General features: G+C 32.1%; 3 protein-coding genes across 3 annotated transcripts; 2 read left to right on the plus strand and 1 right to left on the minus strand.

Moving 5' to 3' along the window:
- Positions 1-1,386: 1,386 nt before the first annotated feature.
- Positions 1,387-3,067, plus strand: Bm8743 (O-methyltransferase family protein; the record flags this gene model as incomplete). The annotated part of the gene is made up of 5 exons (XM_001896995.1): positions 1,387-1,488; positions 1,730-1,880; positions 2,118-2,297; positions 2,448-2,581; positions 2,918-3,067. The coding sequence occupies 5 exons, from the start codon at positions 1,387-1,389 to the stop codon at positions 3,065-3,067; spliced, it is 717 nt and encodes a 238-aa protein (XP_001897030.1).
- Positions 3,068-3,596: 529 nt separating this feature from the next.
- Positions 3,597-10,696, minus strand: Bm975 (Uncharacterized protein; the record flags this gene model as incomplete). The annotated part of the gene is made up of 21 exons (XM_043075052.1): positions 3,597-3,789; positions 3,973-4,090; positions 4,188-4,342; positions 4,535-4,627; positions 4,781-4,893; positions 5,005-5,095; positions 5,235-5,359; positions 5,431-5,493; positions 5,602-5,726; positions 5,879-5,972; positions 6,235-6,362; positions 6,769-6,829; positions 7,355-7,424; positions 7,730-7,865; positions 8,307-8,432; positions 8,800-9,015; positions 9,279-9,403; positions 9,611-9,763; positions 9,955-10,172; positions 10,281-10,350; positions 10,566-10,696. 21 exons carry the CDS (start codon positions 10,694-10,696, stop codon positions 3,597-3,599), a joined length of 2,604 nt encoding a protein of 867 aa, XP_042930986.1.
- Positions 10,697-11,768: 1,072 nt separating this feature from the next.
- On the plus strand, positions 11,769-19,267 carry Bma-pam-1 (Peptidase family M1 containing protein; the record flags this gene model as incomplete). Its single annotated transcript, XM_043075053.1, has 21 exons — positions 11,769-11,826; positions 12,393-12,550; positions 12,797-12,881; positions 13,139-13,338; positions 13,512-13,619; positions 13,988-14,101; positions 14,332-14,506; positions 14,708-14,856; positions 14,993-15,157; positions 15,505-15,708; positions 15,974-16,129; positions 16,441-16,557; positions 16,779-16,913; positions 17,040-17,136; positions 17,316-17,444; positions 17,607-17,749; positions 17,850-17,906; positions 18,249-18,359; positions 18,587-18,676; positions 18,814-18,930; positions 19,118-19,267. 21 exons carry the CDS (start codon positions 11,769-11,771, stop codon positions 19,265-19,267), a joined length of 2,718 nt encoding a protein of 905 aa, XP_042930987.1.
- Between the last annotated feature and the right edge of the window lie 226 nt (positions 19,268-19,493).

The raw sequence follows: 19,493 nt of genomic DNA on the forward strand, positions 1-19,493 counted from the left end.
GAAATACACTAATACACTTTCCAAAATCTTATCAACTTCTTTCGGATCTCGTTGGCTTGCAGATGAAAATTTGTTCGCTTGTAAGTACTCAGTTATCTGAGCAATAAACATTTTATGGAAGTTTGAATCACATAATGAGGGATAATACGATTTTCATTAAACCTCGGGTAAGTTGAGCAAAATTTGAGAAAAATGAATTTGAAACCTAAAAATCGCTAAGTCTGTTTTTTCCTTCATTCATGATAGAATTGTTTCCATAGCTGTTGCATTTGTCCACTAATTACACTTTCACGTAACTATTACCCTTAGGTTAAATTTTAGTTAAGTCTGCTACGTTTGACTTGTCCAGTACATATCCCAGCAAAACCAGAAATTCATCAAAGGCTTGAAAATGTTTCGGCTCTCAGATTCAAACTTGCAGTTGCGTTCATGAAGATGGATATTTTTCATTACCATATAACTTTATGGCAGTTATTTTTCCAGACATATATATATAAATAATATTTTTAATCGTCTCTTTGGAGATATATTTTATACAAAAATAATTTGTTCGAACTAGTTGCAGATTAACATTGCTCATATAAGAAAGATGAGAGTTAGAATGATGTAATAATGTAGTAATGATGTAATAATGTAGTTAGAATGATGTAGTAATAATGATGTAATTTTGTTATAATTTGATGTAATAACTTCCACCATTTGTTAACAACCTACAATATATTCGATTTACTAATTTTCACAACGATGCGCTATTACTGATCGAAATGATCAAAATACCAAAGCAGTTCTATGAGAAAAGTATTCCCACAGTAGAATTCAATCCATTAATCATTGTTTCTTTCATTTCTCGAAATGTTTACAATCCATTTCACTCGTAAATGCAAATGATCCATGCAGGGGTCGTAATATTATTGGATCAGTGATAGAGCCAAATTTTGATTTGGTATTTTATTCATCGATTTATCATACTTTTATTTTTGTCACGTGACATATTTAATTTTTTTTTTTTTTTTGCGGCAAATGTATTTTTCAAATGTAAGGGCAAGAAAAATTTGTATTTAAAAAGTAGCGCTGTATTTTAGTGAGAAAATAACTGATCCATTTAAATCATTCTATCCAAATCTGGTTTGTTGAATCTTTAGTTTTCATTTATTTTATGTTAATATTTATAGTTTCTGTTTTCTTAAATAGGATTGCAAGCCCAACATATCAACATACTGCAAGTTTTTCCTTTCATATTTCTGATTCCATTCTCTTTTCTCTTTGTTACAATTGTTTGTCCTATGCTAATCTAACTAGTTGTTAATAATTTTTTCATTTCTTATGAAGGAAATTATAAAATATAAATTTTATAGATTGTTAGTTTAAAGTACTGGATAATAAACTATGGCCCATAGTGCAAAGGATGATCACACTCGATATCGTCAAGACGTTAAAATTGCGAAAAGTTACAATACTAATGATCCAGTTATTCAATATTGCACAAACGTATGTCCGTCCGTAATTTTTAATTAATTTCTTCTATTCACCTTAAGTTAACTCGAGCAATAGTTTTACAGAATCGTAAATTTCAGTAATTACTCTGTAGAAAATCAAAATCAACTTATAACCTATTGGAATTTCAGCAAAAATTACCAAGCCCTAAATGATATTTTATCTTATTCGAAAATGAGGCGAAATACTGATTCTTTCATCATAACTAATCCATTTGAAAGCATTATTTTCTTAGATATCGGTGAAGCAAGATTTGATAGAGGAAGAACTTCGCGAAAAGACTATACGAAGTCATAAAGACTATATTATGGTTGGAGCACCTGAAGTGCTTCAAATGGGAAAAAATATGATCAAACTAATTAAGGCTAAACGTGTTTTGGACATTGGTTTGTTGTTTGATTGTAATTTTTCACTGCAAAAAATGCATAGATTTAAGCTAGCTCGTTTAAACAATGCTTCGTTGCAGTAACTACTTTGCATAAAATCATAACTTTTGTTTTGAGTTATTTTAAAGTACAGTAAGTGAAAATGCTTTTGTTAATGCCTTGTGCAGTTAATTTTTATGGTAGTTTTTTATTTGAAGTAGCTGACTGATTGTATAATGGAAATAAGTGAACTTGCAGGTACCTTTACTGGATCTTCTGCATTAGCATGGGCTCTTGCTTTGCCATCAGATGGTCAAATAATATCAATGGATATTTCACATGAAAGTCTGGATATTATAGGGAAAGAAATTTTCGAAAAAATTCCGGACATTGCCAGAAAAATCGATTTTAGATTGGGATCTGCTTTGGAAACATTGGGTAAATGTGCAAAAGATTAGCTAAATACTGATTAATGAATTAAGGGACGACAGGAAGCTAACAAATCTGCGACAAATAATTTTTTAAACCAATAAAATCGCAATAATTTGCAAATATACTTATTAAATAACTAAGGGTAAGCTTTCTTAGATGTTTTGATAGCCAGTGGTCAATCGGGGAAATGGGATTTCGCATTTATTGATGCCGATAAGGAAAATTATCCAAATTATTATGAACGATGCGTTCAGCTATTGAGGACAGGCGGAGTTATACTTATTGACAATGTAAGTTGAATGAAATTTTAGAAGAGGTTTCTTTCGACCGGAAGCCGTCCAGACTGACTGCACATATGCAGAATTTTGCATGCAGAATTATTCTCAGCAACTTTTGCTTTTTTTTTTTTTTTAAATGGCTTTACAACTAACTCATCTAAAATAAATCTAGTCCGTTGATTGGGCTAACAGCTGTTGGAATTTATTTGCAAAATTGTGGTTTTGTAGTTCTATAGAAGTTGAGGTTTCCACTGCGAATTGACTTTATACCTTTTCTAGAAATATTTGATATCAATCTGATGTTATGAATGAAATCCAAATTATTTTATTTGTTGAAAATTTTGTTAGGCTTTATGGAGTGGTGCAGTCACCCAAGAAGATAAGGATTACGCCACTCAATGCATCGATAAGACTAACCAGCTCGCCTCTAAGGACAGTCGCGTTGATAATCTTCTACTCACTCTTGGTGACGGCACACACTTGATTTTCAAACTTTAAAAATAAAACTTCATCCAATAATAATTTAGTCCACGTCTTCATGTTCAAGTTAAGCATTTTTTTCATTTAGGAAAGCTCCTACAGCTTTTGATGATGGAACTTAAGGAAAGTGATTCTCCTTTATTCTTTTTTTTTTTTTTTTTTACAAATGTCACGCTCAAATGAGTTCCTTGTTTAAAATTTCGTTAAATGCTGTCTGGAAATTTTGTGATATTTCGAAATAATAAATGAAAATGAACTGGTCACTTAATGTGAGATAGAGAACGGTCGAAGTAATAACTTTACTTCAGAAACAACGAACAGTAGAAGTAACTGAAATGCGTTCCATTCCAATCACATTATCTAAATTACTATCAGAAAAAAAAAAAAAAAAACCTACACTGACCCTGATACAAAAGGCAAACTTCAGAATTTGTGAGTATAGATCATTTAAAAATAATTGAATCAAGGAAAAATGACGGAATCAATATCTAGCACACGTCTATTTACATTCAAAAAAGAACACCAAATATAGTAACGAAAACGAAAATTAGTGAACACCGATGCATTCTAAATTTGGTGGTCCAGCCCAGGTTTGCAAAAAAGCATTTCTCGCAGATGTAAATGCTTCTCTTATAAGTTGTAGATTTTCAATACTTGTCACACAGCGCGCCGTGTTTCTCTGATCATACGGTTCTTCGATAAATATCTTAAAGCGCATAGTATTGTCTGCTAACAGATCCCTGAAAGAACGGCATTTCCCAAAATTTCAGAACAGCCTACTTCAGTAGCATTTCGGAATAAGTGCTGCAATCAGTATCTAGGCAATGCATTGATACTTGGCACTGTAAGAAGATGCATATATGATTAAGTCAAACTGAACTACTGTCGTATAGGAAAGAGTTTACATAATCCCATTAAATTACCTGCTATAAACGCATCCATTACGAATCGATATTGCTTTATTTTTGAAATCAAAATGAGCGAAATAATCAAAAAATGCTATCAACAATTCACCAACAGTTTCGGTGTTGAATTCACGAGCTAAAATTTTTTAAAAATGTGAAATTGTTAAAGACGTACAACCAAACTGCTAATTGAACGAATTGACATTGAGAGATAATTCAAAATTAAAACATACGTGGCAATGGATGTGGCAGATCTCGAAACAGTTCTAAACTGTCTAGACTGCAAGTTGCATTGAACAAAGAAGGATAAAGGAATTGAAGGTTCGGCAAAACCGGTGGTAATGCTCCGCATTGCAAGAAATGTAGGACCATCAAAATAAGTGAGTAACTTCAAAAAAATATTTTTAAAAGCTAACTAAAAACAAATTTATGACTCTGGAAATGGGACTTAATGAAACTTAGGGAGAGACTGAACCGAAAAGGAGCACAGTAGATGCTTTTAAACACCAAATCGATACTATTCGATGAAGTAATGTGATAAATTTCAGGTACGTAGTTTGAATGCAAAATTAAGAATAACCTATTCAATGTTCCCATCATTGCATTATTAATACCAGCATTGATAGCCCAGTGCTTTACGAGCAGACATAATGCTGGGAAACGATCGTCAACCCTAAATGTTTACAGTCTAAGTCACATACAAATTATTTCACCATTTAAAACAAAATGAAATTTATTATTTAATTTTTCAGTAGAGTTCATAAGTGGTTATGGAAATTTAACTTACATTTGACATTACGAATAGTAGAGAAATTTGTGGAAATACCTCGAATAATAGTGAAGAAGATGTGAATTATATATTCCAGCTACGTTATTACAATTAATATCTATTTCCAATTCTTCGTATGGTGCAGCCATCTCCAGTTTTATTATTGGGACCTGAAATGACTCACTAAAATTCATTCGAGTATTGGGATATACGAAAATCATTTCTCAAAATACTACTATAATCTGATTACATCTTTTAGCATGTTAGTTTGTAAAACTTACTTTAGCTGGTATATATTGACAAGTTTTAAACATTTGACGCCAATCCGTAACAAACTTCTTATGCAATTTCCTCAGAACATGTATACTATAACTGAAAATCCCATAGTTCATAACTTATAACTTCGAATATACGTACCAACTCAGATTTGACGCCTGGATGCTAAAGTTATTCATTTGAAAATCTAATTTTAATATTTAAACATAGGTGCTCAAAATGCAAGACAACTGACCTTCTATTGGCTTCAAAACTATGATTTTTGTATGGCTGGCAAATACATAAATCCATATCTGAGTTATATGAACCGCAACCATTTACCGTCGAACCAACGGCAATCAAGTTAGAATCCTTGTAAACCTAAATCCTAATACCAGTAAAAGTTTCCAAGATCTGTAAGTCAAAAGTTCTAGTCGTCTAATAAAAATAACCTGACGAACAAGTGCTAAAAGCTTTTGCCGAACTGTCATTTTCCATGAAAATGTCCTGTCATCCTGAAATTCGTCTCAAATCAATGGGAACTTTGGATTAGAATTACAAGTTGAAATTTAACACGAGAGAAAAAAAAAACTAAAAAATTGAAAGTAGAAATCCAAGAGTACCTGCACATTGATCTGAAAATGTCTCCAGATATGTTCATCAAATGACTTGAATTCTTTTGCAAATGTCGTCCTTTTTTCCTTAATAACACTACGTATGGCTAATGTTTCTTCGACGTAGCTGACGCCTAAATTGAGACATAAGAAATTAAATGCTCGGAAGAAACGATACTGTCGCAACACGTGCCTGAATCAAAATTATCCAATTTCCATAATTAAAGAAATTTTAAGACAATAAAAAAAAATATTTTAAATATACGAAAAACTAAAAACTATTTACCTAAAAGTGAGCACAAAGTTCCATATTTTGATCCTGAACTGCTAAAATGTGACGAAGGCACGCTTATAGTATGTATGTTTACAGGAGGCAGAATCTATAATAAAAAGCAAGTACAATTAACTTGTTAGTTTTAGGAAGATCTCTTATGTGTAAATAAGAATCTAGGACATCCAGAAAAAGCTTTCATTTCATTTAAAAGTTGTCCACCAGAAATTCCAAAAATTGCAAAGCAAAGTCGAGAATAATGATAAATGCACATGATATCTAATGCCGCATCAGAAAAATGGTTATAACGGAAAATGAAAAACAACTTATGCTTGTGTTAAAAAGCTTTGGTCATAAAAACGCCTTCATACCTCTTCGTCTTCTAGAATTACATCCGCATCATCAGCAATTTCACGATAAGCTAGATTCCCATGTATACTATTATTAACAGAACGATTTTCAAGTGTAATCATTGGTTTAACTTTTACTCGCTCCATAGCTACAAAAAAGAAAAAAAAAAAAAAAAATAAATGATGTGACATGATTTTCTCAGTTCGCTTATCTAAATTCTGAGTTATTTGATATCTTAACTGACGTTCCCCGATCATGCTCTACATCTCTATAAAATGAAGGACTGTATTTTCTACAGACTTAAAACAGTGGAATCGACTAATAACAAGCGCAATTTCCAGTATTTGAGAAGCTACAGATTTACAAGTCAAAAGGAAGGTTCAGCAATTTTGAAATAACCATAAAATTGTTAAACGATCTAAAATTTCATCAAACTTACACTATTTTTGATTAAATGTCTATCCAAACTATAGAAATAGCTTTTCCATTAAAGTAAATAAATTTCTCAATTAATATTGTATTAATATTACATAATTTAATTTAGAAAACCATACCAGCACAATCACCGTGACTGAAGTCTTTATTATTAGCTATTGCAGTTTTAGCAATCTTCGCCTGAAATAGCTTATTTCCAACAGCAATGCTAAAATTGTGCACGACAAAAAAATCCATGTGTTTTTATTTAAAAAAATGATCGAGTGTATGGTGATCTAAAGTACTCAGAATATTGCAGAGCGAAAATACAATGCTGAAAAAATATTTACATTATTAAAATTTCATTTATGCATTTACATCTTTCATAGAACCGACACCTTTTAACATCCTTTTTGTTTTGTAAAAACTCGCTGCATAACTAGGTATCAAAGTACTTGTTGATAGCATATTTAAAAGGTTTGAAAAAGTAGCTTTTTTTTCTCGCTCCACTTCTTCAGTCTTCTATTCAAAATAAGAATAATTCTATTAATAAGAACTTTCAAATAAAAAATCAAAAAACAGATAAGTTTTTTCTTTCATGGTATATCGCAGTAGTTGTAATAATCAAAAAAGATAATACAATTGAAATTCTCCGAAGAGCATAACCGCTTCATGAGAAAAAGGCAATCCATGCATTCCCCACCTGTAGAATTCAAAAAAACTTACTTTTGTATAAGAATCCCTGTTTTTCTTTGTTTCTATCAAATGTGTCTTTAATTCATCTCCACTTCGCTTTCTGTAAAACAACAATCTGTTGATGGAAAAATCTTTTTTTTTTTTTTTTTTGCTGAAATTTAGATATGCGAATAATATTGAATAGCAGCCCATTATAAAACGACACCCAACAATAGTTTTGAAATAAGCTCAAGGATATTGTTAACCAAAAGTGAGAAAATTTATAACTGATCATGTAATTTTTCTTTTCAGAATGGATGTAATTGGTAAAAAGTTCATCATAAATCAGCAAAGCACAAATTTGTATTGAAAAAAAAAAAAAAAAAAATAATAAAAAATAAAAAACAAGGCTGATAGAAAATTGACCTTTTTACAAGTTCGTTCAACTTCATTTCACGCTTTTGAGTTGTGAGTCGATTCGCATTAAGTACTTCATCTATCATTTTCACAAATTCCTCAGTACTGAATCCATTCTTCGTAAGTTGAATCCAATGTGGCATTTCTAAGGACAAAATAAGAAAAAATGAAACGAATTTCCTTATAAAAAAAAGTTAAAAAGAAACTGAATCGAACTTGATTCCATCTTCAAAACAATTTAAACCAAAGCATCAGTATAATTCCCGCATTCCTAAGGCATACGGGATCAAAAACCTAGTAGCATATTTTCTGATATAATTTTAACTTTGAAGGGAGATTATCAGATTCAAACGTGCAAATTTAGGTCCTTTTTCTGCATGCAAAATATCCCAAATGTATAATCTGTAAGTCGTATTCAAATTATTTCTAAAAATCCAAACTGATTTTCTAAATTTTCTACTTTTTTTCCACTAAAATTATGGATTCACTTGAATCTCAATTTATCCATTTTAGCCAGTGGTGGTAATGATTTATTTTGAGATATTATTCTTCAACATTAAAATGACATTTCAAAGAAATGATTTACTTATTGTCATCGTATTTCTAAAGCATTCTACAGTATCTTTCACAAATTTCCATTCCTTTTTCCACTCAACAAATTTCCATTTCCAACGTTTTATCTTTCCGGAAAATTCAGACCTACCAGATTTCCCTGAAAATTTCGTAAAGATAAAAGAACTGGAAAAGAAAGACTCAAAATTATATTAGTTTTATTTTAATAAAATAGCGTTCTGAAACACTACATATGATTCTTTAAACCGTTACAAAAAAAGGTGCAAGGAGATAATTGAATGGTATATATGTGAGAACGAAAATCTATGTATGCAATTTTTTATTCACAGTCACATCAATCCCAACAAAAGAGACAAAGAGGAAGTCATTAGTTTTATTAAACGAAGATAAAAACTTTAAAAATATTTGCTGCATTTCATCAACTAATAATCAAGACTGCTTGATCACTAAATGACCATATATATTGAAAAAAAGTAAAAAAAGGAGTGAAATATTTTTAAATTTACCAATCGTATGATACAAAATTGGTGTTATAAAACCCGCATAATACAGTCGTCTTACGATACTTCGGCTTGCTGCCCAGAAGGCTTTCTTTTGAGTAAAACCAAAACCAGATCCAAAAAAATGCGAAGCAGGAAGGTGATTGATTGTCATAGAAACGTGATGACAACTTTCATGTTTTGTATTTAACTCAATTTGCTGCTCTGTCGTTAGTCTGATTACTTAAAAAATAGAAATCAATGAGTTTTGCAGATGCCGACTTTAACTTTACATTATTATAATACACCACTGATTGCGGTAATCGTATACGTAGGCTTATTGTCTTAATAATGCTAAATATCCTCGAAAAGCCGGTTTTTGCATTAGTATTCCAATTTAATTAATGATTACAATTGTATTAAGTGAAAAACACGGGAAATATCATCTAAGCATTACAAACCTTAACCTTCCGTTTTATCTAATAAGCAAAAAACAATCAACTCACTGCAGGTGCTCTTGACACATTCCAGATTTGTGTGCATAAGCCAATTCATCAAAAATTCCATATAACACGGATTTTCAAAAAATTCACCTTCGGTACCATCAACTGTTATTTGTTCATTCATAGCTCTGCAAGACTACGATTCCTTTGTTGGTAAGCAATTGTTATAGCATATTAGAATATGACAATGATAACATATTTCTTACTAAATTTCATTAGCCGTATAATGGAGAAAATAAAAAAAAAAAAGCAAGAAATACTGTCCTATGTCCCAGCATTGGCAATGCAGATAAAAAGATTAAAAGAGAACACGACAGAATCTATTTAAAACTGACCTTGTTCTGACTGTGGAAGATATCGAGGCTTTCTCTTGCAAACGCTTCTCATTAATCGACGATGTTTCTTTCAACAATGGCACAGGTCCATTTGGATCAATCGCAGAAGGTTGTGCTTCAGTTTCACCCAGCAAATAAGGCTTCAGCTGCTGACTAAAAGGCACACTATGTTGTTAATGAGATTTTATTAGAACCTGAATGACAAAAAAACGGTCAACAAGATGATCTTAAAGGCAGGAAATGTGACTGACAAAATAACATGGCTGAATTAGGTTTCAGAAAAAATTACTGTCGGACTAGAAAAAAGAAAAAAAATAGGACTGAATTTTTAATAAAAAACTTACAAAACTGACTCAGCAACAGCAAGAAGACATTTGAATTTCTGCTTAGAAAGCTTTTTTAAGTATTTCTCATAAGTTGAAGTTTTAATAACGTTACAGAGTTGAATCACACTAGCGACATCATAGTAATATACATCATTGCTATCGAAATGCTTTCTCAAGTTCGTTCTAGCCTTGCTATGAAGTACAACGTTACCAATCGTGCAGAATTGCTGATGACGCTACAATCGTCACATATTAGTTTGAAACCTAAAGAACGAAATGCGACATATTCATCAGCAATACTGTTTAAGTTAAAAAAATTTGATGCAGCTTCCAAAGCAACTTACGAATGAATATGAGTGCACTCTGACTTTTCGTTGCGCACAGGCACGCATCAATTGCCAAAATCTACCACCTCTGCAACATGAAACTATCAGTTTAAAAAAAAAATCAGTTCAAATTTTCTTCAAGAAACCTATGCATTTCTCAGTGTGTAATGGCTTTTCTTTTTATCTTAGCAAGAACAAAATATTTTATTATGCAGTTCTGTCCAGAGAGCATTCGCAAGTAACGAACAAAAAAATAACATAAAAGATTTAAAAAATGGTGAATAGCGAAATCGTAATCGCTACCTAGTATTTTCATTTTCAAAGCTTTCATCGGATGATTCTAGCTGGATTGTATCACCGCTATTTTCGCCACATTGGCTACTATAAAGATCCCGTCCATCACCAAGATAATCAGATCCGTTTTTTGTAGTCATAATACTAACACCATCTGTTGCAGGTTCTTAATTCCTAAAAAAATAGATAAATTCAGATATGCGCATATTAAAATCACTCATGTGCAAAAATAGGTCATAGTTAAACTATTGATAAAAAAAATGCCGCACTTATACCCAATTAGAGAACATCAATGCCAGTGTAATGAGTAATCGATTGTATGAGACTTCTAAGATATCCTAAGCGGATTTTTTTATAATAAAATTGTCTTGACCACTGATACCCTTCCACCAATGTTATTCAAACTGAGGCAAATGACATCCCAATGATGTATACGAAATAACCGAAATTCTGATAAAACGCAGTAAGTTTGGGGAGATATTAGCCAAAGCAGACACAAAAGTGTAACAATTAGTCATCGATAACGGCTATCGATAACGATTTTATGACTTCAGCACTATTTGTCAGTACTTCTTTTTATAAACACTTTTCTTCATTGGTTTTATATTAAGTGGGCATATTATGTCAAAGAAACCCCAACAGAAATCGAATTCGTTCCAAGAAATTATAACTACATGAAAACTTGAGGTTATTATCTTATAATAATCTATGTCAATATATATTTATTAGTAACAGCAATATCTACTTGGTTGAAATCCGTTATGAATGATGAAACTGGAACAATATATCAACTTCAATATCAAAGTGGTCAAGTATTTCAGGCAAAAAACAGCAAATGCAAGCTTATAATCCATGCTCAGACAAGGAAGGAATTAATATATTTGTATGAACTTGAGAAAATAATAAGCATGAAAACATCTGCAAACAATAACGAAACCACCGAGACCTCCCAGAACACCTGAACCATACCTCCTACCTTAGCTAACATATCACGAGAGAGCGACCGTTACCTACAATTTCAAGGTTTCGAATTAAAATGCGGCCGCAAAGTTTTAACGGACGTTCACCAACGACGTCCTCTGTTTTGATGTGTATTTTTTGGGTTTTATGGTTGGGATCGTCGTGTAATTAGAGGTCAGACATCTAAGGCAGAAAGATTTAAATTTTTATTTTAAATTTAAATAATTCAGGAAGGCGACAACTGTGCATTATATGCATATAAAATTGCTTCAGTTCTGCGCGAATCATTCTCGTCGTCTCTTATCATCATGTAAGTCTGCCAATCTTCATAATAGCTGAAACAAAAAGGTATGTCAAGAAGTTGACCGATTGTGCTTTGGAAACAGCGCATCAATGGTTGGCGGTATTCGACAGCTGATTTATATCTGATTATTTGAGACATTTTTCAACAGGAAATTTTTTCAATGATAGTGTTAACAAGAATGGAAGCCAACATTATTCATAACACGTAATTTCTCTATTGCACGGATAATATCAGTTCTAAATGTTCAAAATCCTAATAATTTCGATGTGGCATAAATACAATTTAGTTTAATTGCTTGATGACAAATTATAAGCCTTCATTTATTAATTATTTTAGATTTGATAAATGTTATAGTCAGAGTTCATTTCTTTGGAACGTTTCTTTTGAAATTTTTTTGGGACTTATTACTATATTCCATTAGCGAATCAGTGTGTCTAACTGAAATGATTTTTGCCGTAAGGTTTTATGAAGAAGTGGTAATATTATATGTGTACAATATTGTAGCTCTACAAATTAGCCAATAGATTAAATGCTGTTGTTAGCCAAGCAAAATCATACACAATCTTTTACAGCATCAATTAAAATAATATCAAGAAAAGAGATGTCTTGCGTTGCACCGGCGAAGTTTGAGCGTTTACCAGAATTAGCTAAACCAACCCATTATACTCTAACCCTGTCACCAGACTTTAAAAATTTCACTTTTCGTGGACAAGAAACGACTGATATCGAGGTTAGTTTTATTGTTAATAAGATTTTGATAATTATTACTTGAAAACGTTTCTCCTTTGACTTCTCAAATTGTCTTTCTTGAAAAGTTCAGTTTACATATGTATATAATTCTCCGGCATTTATTGAAGAATATTTAGAATGAAGTTTTAATATGTTCATTTGACAATAATTGCGTTCAATAAATTTACCACATTAAAAAGAAGCATGGATGGATTCTATCTAGTTGAAGTTTTTTTATCTGTTATAGATTTTGAAAGGCACGGATCATTTGAAGTTACATTCAGGTGAAATTGATATCAAAAAGGCTCAGCTTACACTAAGTGATGGATCAGGTAAATTTTTTTGGCTTGACTTTTAACAGAAGTGTTGAATTGAAGTTTGTTATCTATGTTGTATGCATGTACACACATACAAATACATACCAGTTGCTTAGAATGATGAAGCATAAAAAAAGAGAAACTATTAATTTTGAATACCGTATCTCCCCACAATTCTGAATTTTTTGGCAATTACAGTAGTTTTACTAATTGATTGGTTAATTACTTTTTCCTTGAGGGCCTAAGTCTGTTTGTGCACACTCTACTTTCAGTACTGCAAGATCTCGATATAGAATACCATAGGAAATGGACAACTGTAACGCTGAAATTGCCCAAGCATATTTCTCCTCAAAAAGCAAAAATTTCATTGGATTTTGTGGGTGAACTGAATGAGAAAATGCGAGGCTTCTATCGATCACCCTACAAAGATGTCGATGGGAAGGAATGTTATTTAGCCGCTACACAATTTGAAGTTAGCATTCTTCAACTGCATACTGAATAGTCCAGTATCTTCTACCTGTAGCCTTTCCTCAAATTTCGAGAGCCGCGACGCGGCAAAAATAAAAGTTCTACACATTAGTTTTTGGCTACAGTGTTGTTATCTTCTGAGTCGTTTTGTCAAGCTTGCTTAAATCATGGTTTCAGAGCACATTTGCTAGGCTTGCATTTCCTTGCTGGGATGAGCCTATCTACAAAGCAAAGTTCGATGTTACACTTATAGTGGATGAAGGGCTTACAGCACTTTCGAATATGGTGACCACTTTTACTTCCATTTTTATTTGTGTATATGCTTCAAAACTATTTGAAAGATATTTAAATATTGAGGTATATATATAAATTTATTCCGTAATTTGGTAAAATCTAAGCTACCTTAGTCTTAAGTTAAATTTGAGAGACTACAATGTCATCGTTCTCCACATTTCATTTTTGTGATTTAAAAGAAGTGAGATAATTAATGATGATGGAATTGGTATAGCTGCACTTGCATACCACTGTAAATTGGTTCATATCTGTAGTTTGCAGAACCTTAAATATCATCCTCTCGATTTTGAATATTCAACGAAATTTGTGACAGTTCGACTTAGCTTTGTTCATGTAATTTACATTTATAACAACTGCAGAATATGATAAGCGAAACAAAGGTCAACGATAAGAAGGTAGTGAAGTTTGCAACCACGCCACCAATGTCAACATATCTTGTTGCATTTGCTGTTGGTCAATTGGAATATATCGAGGTGGGTAACGCTTATAATTTTTCTAAATTTTTTTTTCAGAATGTTGAAGTTGTGCACAAAACTGTTCATTAACAGTTGGACTCATCTGATTTTAATGACCATATTGATTTTCAGTTTTATAGCAGCTTGTTATTTGAATATTTATTTTGATGACAATGATTTCTCAATAAAACCGGCAGGAACAAAATCAAGTCGCTTATTCCAGTTGTTGATAAAATCTTTTTCTATAGGGTAAAACAAACAGAAATTGCACAGTACGATTATATACTTCGCCCGGTAAAAAGAACCAGGGAAAATTTTCACTGGAAGTTGGAATAAAAGCGCTTGATTGGTATAGTAAATGGTTTGGTATCGACTATCCGTTACCTAAATGTGACCTCATAGCCATTCCTGATTTCAGCATGGGTAATAATCTTGCATTTTACATTAATTCGAAGTCGATTTGGACGACCATAAATTAATTGTAGCTGAATGATCAATTGTCCATCGAATTATTCGACTGAAATTTATTCATCAACTATACAAACTCAGACTCGTTAATGATGTTTAATTTTGGTTAAACTTTAAGGTTTTTTAAGTTCTTTAGTTTCTTACATATGTTTTTAGGTGCCATGGAAAACTGGGGATTGGTAACATATCGCGAAGTAGCATTACTAGTTGATCCAACCAAATCTTCTACACGACAAAAATCTCGTATCGCACTTGTTGTCGCTCACGAACTTGCTCATTTCTGGTTTGGTGATCTTGTTACAATGGTTGGTGTTTCAAACTAATTGTTACAGTGTTATTTAAGTCTCAATTAGAAGTCTGAATTTATGTGACATCTTCGCTTTTCTGTTGGAGCCGTATTGATCAGGTAATTTGGTCAGTCTTTAATTTTTTATTTAACAGAAATGGTGGACCGATCTGTGGTTAAAAGAAGGCTTCGCTTCGTTTATGGAATATGTATTTGTTGGTGCAAATTATCCGGATTTTAAAATATGGCTACATTTTGTTAATGATGAACTCGCATCAGGTTTTGACTTAGATGCTTTACGAAGTTCTCATCCTATCGAGGTTTGTCCCTTTGACCATTTTATTTACTTTTTTTCATGTTTTGTCTTTCATGTTTAGGAGAAATAAAAGAATCTAGATGTATTCCAAGGCAAAATAGCAACTCAGTTGCATCTCAAGGCAACAATAAATCGTTTTGATGTTCGCTTTTATGTATTTGTATGCATTATTAAATATTGGAAATTTGGTAAAACAACAAGTGGAATCCAACAGACAATTATTTTTCCAAAAAAAAAAAAGCTGTATAAATGAGGAGACAGTTGTAAAGTTCTTGCAATTCTATAGAGAATGTGTTTGTCAAACAGACAAATACTTTATGGTAATCTATAAAAATACACTTAGCTTTTCAGATTGAAATAGATAATCCTAATGAATTGGATGAAATCTATGATAACATAACGTATGCGAAGTCAAATTCAATCAATCGAATGTTGTGCAATTATTTAGGTGAGGAGACATTTCAAAAAGCATTGCGGATATATCTGAAGAGGTTCCAGTACAACAATGCAGTTACTGCTGATTTGTGGAAAGCGCTAAGTGAAGCTTCCGGTCAGGTAAACTCCATGATTTTCTTTTTGTGTTTATTTCCTTTTTATTCTTGATCCTAATCAAATAAACAACTGCCTTTTTTGATATAGAGAGTCTGAATAAACGAATATAGCATATCATAAAATAAACGAAGTGAAATTTTCTATTTTTACCACATCTATCGGATTTTTATTTCAGGTGACCTTGTCTTAATAGGCTTGTGAATTTTGAGCAGCAAATTTCGAGTATATGAAATCTTTATTAGAACATTCTTAGTGTTCTAAAATTCAGGACATCGAAACACTGATGTCAACATGGACAAAACAGATGGGGTATCCTCTTGTTAGTGTTAGTCAAAAAATTGATGGAAGGAACAGAATCCTAAGGATGAATCAAAAAAGATTTCTCGCTGATGGTACCACCGATGAGAAGAATTCGTTATGGCAGGTTGGTCTAATTGTTTTTTAATACTTTCATCTTATACCATTTTGTTATTTGCATACTATCTAGTATTTAGTTTATGCATGTAAACTACTTTCGTTGATGGATTAATGTCATTAATCCCATTCATTACTTCCATGATATTCATTACTTCCATCAATCAAAACATAAAAATACGAGAAATTAAAGATGTGTTTCCAGAAATAATCAAAGATATATTTCTAAAAAAACAATTATAAATAACTGAATCTTCATATATTTGCAAGAGTGATCTATGATAAAATTCCAAGACATTGTGAAAACCACTGTATCTACAGATTCCAATCACGATTTCCGTATCATCTGAGCCAGAAAGCATAAAAGAAAGAGTTCTGCTGAAAGGATTTCAGCAAGATGTTACGGTTAATGATGTAGATCCTAAGGACTGGATAAAGGTGCGGTTCATGTAAAAATTAGATTAAAAAGGTTTCAACATCTTTTTTTCATTCAGTATTGGTATGTTTTGAAATATTCACTCATCAGTGTCGTGTAGAACTTTTTAAGATTGCCGGACTACTTTTCGAAGTTGGAGTAGCATGAGCAGATAGGTTGAATTAATGTGTGTTAATGAAAGTCTCTTTTATTATGATGTTTTGTTAAAGAAAATATGTTATAGTTGAATGTCGGGACTACAGGTTTTTATCGTGTTTTGTATTCACATGATATGCTACATGCGCTTTTACCTGATTTTGCAACCAAAAAGATTCCTGTACTTGACCGATTTGGTATTGCAAATGATATGTTTGCACTGGTATTTTTTTTTTTTCTTGCCTGGTAAAGTTGTCTTTCTGTGTATGTTTAATCTTACATCAGTTCGCTTAACTTTTAAAAAAAAGAGATCATTTGTAGTGTAGGGATCAAAAGGAAGAGTTTTCAGGTTAAATCTGGGCGAGAATCAGCAAAACAATTTTTATCACTGCTTAAATCATCCTCAAATGAAGATGACTACACAGTGTGGAGTTCTCTTGATTCAGGTAAGATTTCTCTGGAAACCGATTCATTTCGTACTATTTTGTTGTAGAAATGATGTTTTTTAAGGTTATAGAATTATTTTTTAATCTAAAATTAATCTTGCTAATGAACTGTTCAATTTCTTTTCCAAACTTGTTTCATTCATTTCCTGCGAATTTGTAACTGTAAAAAGAAGTTGCAGGTATTTCTGAGCTGTCGAATGTATTGTCCCATTATGATCCCGTTATCCGTTCGAAATTTAATAAATTTATTATTAAAATTTTGACACCAGTGGCAGATCGACTTGGCTGGGAAGCTAAACCGAATGAAGGTGCGTTGAAAAAATTTCCATTTTTCAACAAAAAAAAGCAGAAGTGTTTTGGCATTCAAAAGGGATTGCATTTTTATTAAGAGAATTATTCTTGCATATTAATTTTGCTTCTGGTCAAAAAAAAAAACGTCGAATTTCCTAGATCTCATGATACCTCTTCAGATTCTCAAATAGCTTTACTGCGAGCGCTAATTCTTGGTCGACTGGGTCGTTGTGATCATGAAGAAACTATTAAAACAGCTAGAGAGAAGTTTTTGGAACATATTAGAAATAAAACTGAACTTCATCCAGACTTACGACTTACGGTACATTTATAAACAAGATTTTTCAAACAGTAAAATTAACACTCATTTTTTAGAACAGAAATTTTCAATAATTCGACGTCAAATATTTAATTTTTTGCAGATATACGGGATGATGGGAAGGCATTACGGAAAAGAGGGATTTCAACAATTAAAAGAAGTTAGCTTTTGCTTTTAAATTGAGGAAGATTTTTCGCTTGTGATATTTGATATTATGCTTTTGTAATCCATTAATGGTGTCTGAATTTCAAAAATGGGAAGCGATAATTTGAAGTGCAAACCTCATTTCCCATACTAACACCAAAGTTTTTGTATAGGATATACATTACTAATAAAAAAGAATCATTATAACGCATTTACATCTGAATAGTGTAGTTCGTAGTGATTCACTGTTTCAGTACAGAACGATAACTGAACGCCTAATTGATATTATATGCCACTAAGTTTTGAAATACAACATTGTCTTGATTTTCTTGACGGATCTGTTATGATAGTCTTGCAGATTTACGAAACTGCAGGTTTCGGTGAAATAGAACGAAATTGCATTGTAGCAATGCCACAAACATCTGATACGGACTTGTTGAAGGAAGTTTTCGAATACTGCATTCAAAATGTAATGCTTCTCAATCATTCTGAATTATCAGTCATCTTGATTTATTGTAATTATGACTTCCACAAAGTTAAGTGCTATCAGTAGTATTCTTTGAAATAGAGCGAAAACTCTGAAGTTTGGAGTTTTTATGAAACTTTTTTTTTGCTTAGCTAGTGGCTTTGATATTTTATATCCCTTTATCACAAAGATGTTACTTTAAAGTTTGTCGTCTGCAAATAATATTTCAGGGCAAGATTCGTTCGCAGGACATCATTTATCTTTTCTATGGTGCGTGTGTGAATAAATCCGGACAAGATTTTGCGTGGAAATATTTCAAGGTGAATACCTCTGATTTTAAAAACGTTACAATTCTTGATACCTTTTAAGACTTAGATCATTTCAAAAGTTTTTTGATCAGATTTAGAGAAAAATAATGGTAATCATTGCGAATATTACACTTTTTGATATATTTCAGGACTCTACCAAATTGCTGCTTCAAAAATTTGGTGGCGCAAACAGTTCGCTTTTTCAGCATTGTTTCAGAACTAGTGCTGATTGTCACTGCTCCAGCGTAATGGTCAAAGAAGTTGAGGTAGCTAATCTTTAATTACTCAAAACGATATATAATTCTATAGTAGAATTGGTAGTTTAGAATTCCGTAAAAACTGCTTGCATTTTACGTGTGTAATTTACTATTGTTCTTTGAAACGCCAACTTATTGGAATTCGATTGTGCCTAACCATGAGCTGAAATGAGTTTAGTTCCTTTTTCTAATTCAGGACTTTGTTTGCTCGTATTTGGGAGCAGATGAAGCTCGAACTATTAATCGTACCACGAAACAGATCATCGAATCAGTACATTTGAATGAGCAGCTTTTGAAGCGAAACGCGGATGTCATCAGTGAATATCTTGCTGCCGCCGATTTCTAGTTCATCCGCACTCGGAGATCGAACTCCGGTTAATTTAAATTCTTTTTTCGAGTTGATTGACACTGCTATTTTCGGAATTTTAAATTTTAAATTTGGAAGAAGAATTTATAAAAGTGACTCTAGGATGAAGCAGCTTGCACAAAGAATGCAGTGAATTTCAACTACATTTTTCCATTTCTTTGGAATATTCCTCAACTTTTTTTGTTTTTTTCATTTTTGGTGTACT

Source organism: Brugia malayi (genome assembly GCF_000002995.4).
Source record: "Brugia malayi strain FR3 genome assembly, contig: Bm_v4_ChrX_scaffold_001, whole genome shotgun sequence".
Lineage (NCBI taxonomy): Eukaryota > Metazoa > Nematoda > Chromadorea > Rhabditida > Onchocercidae > Brugia > Brugia malayi.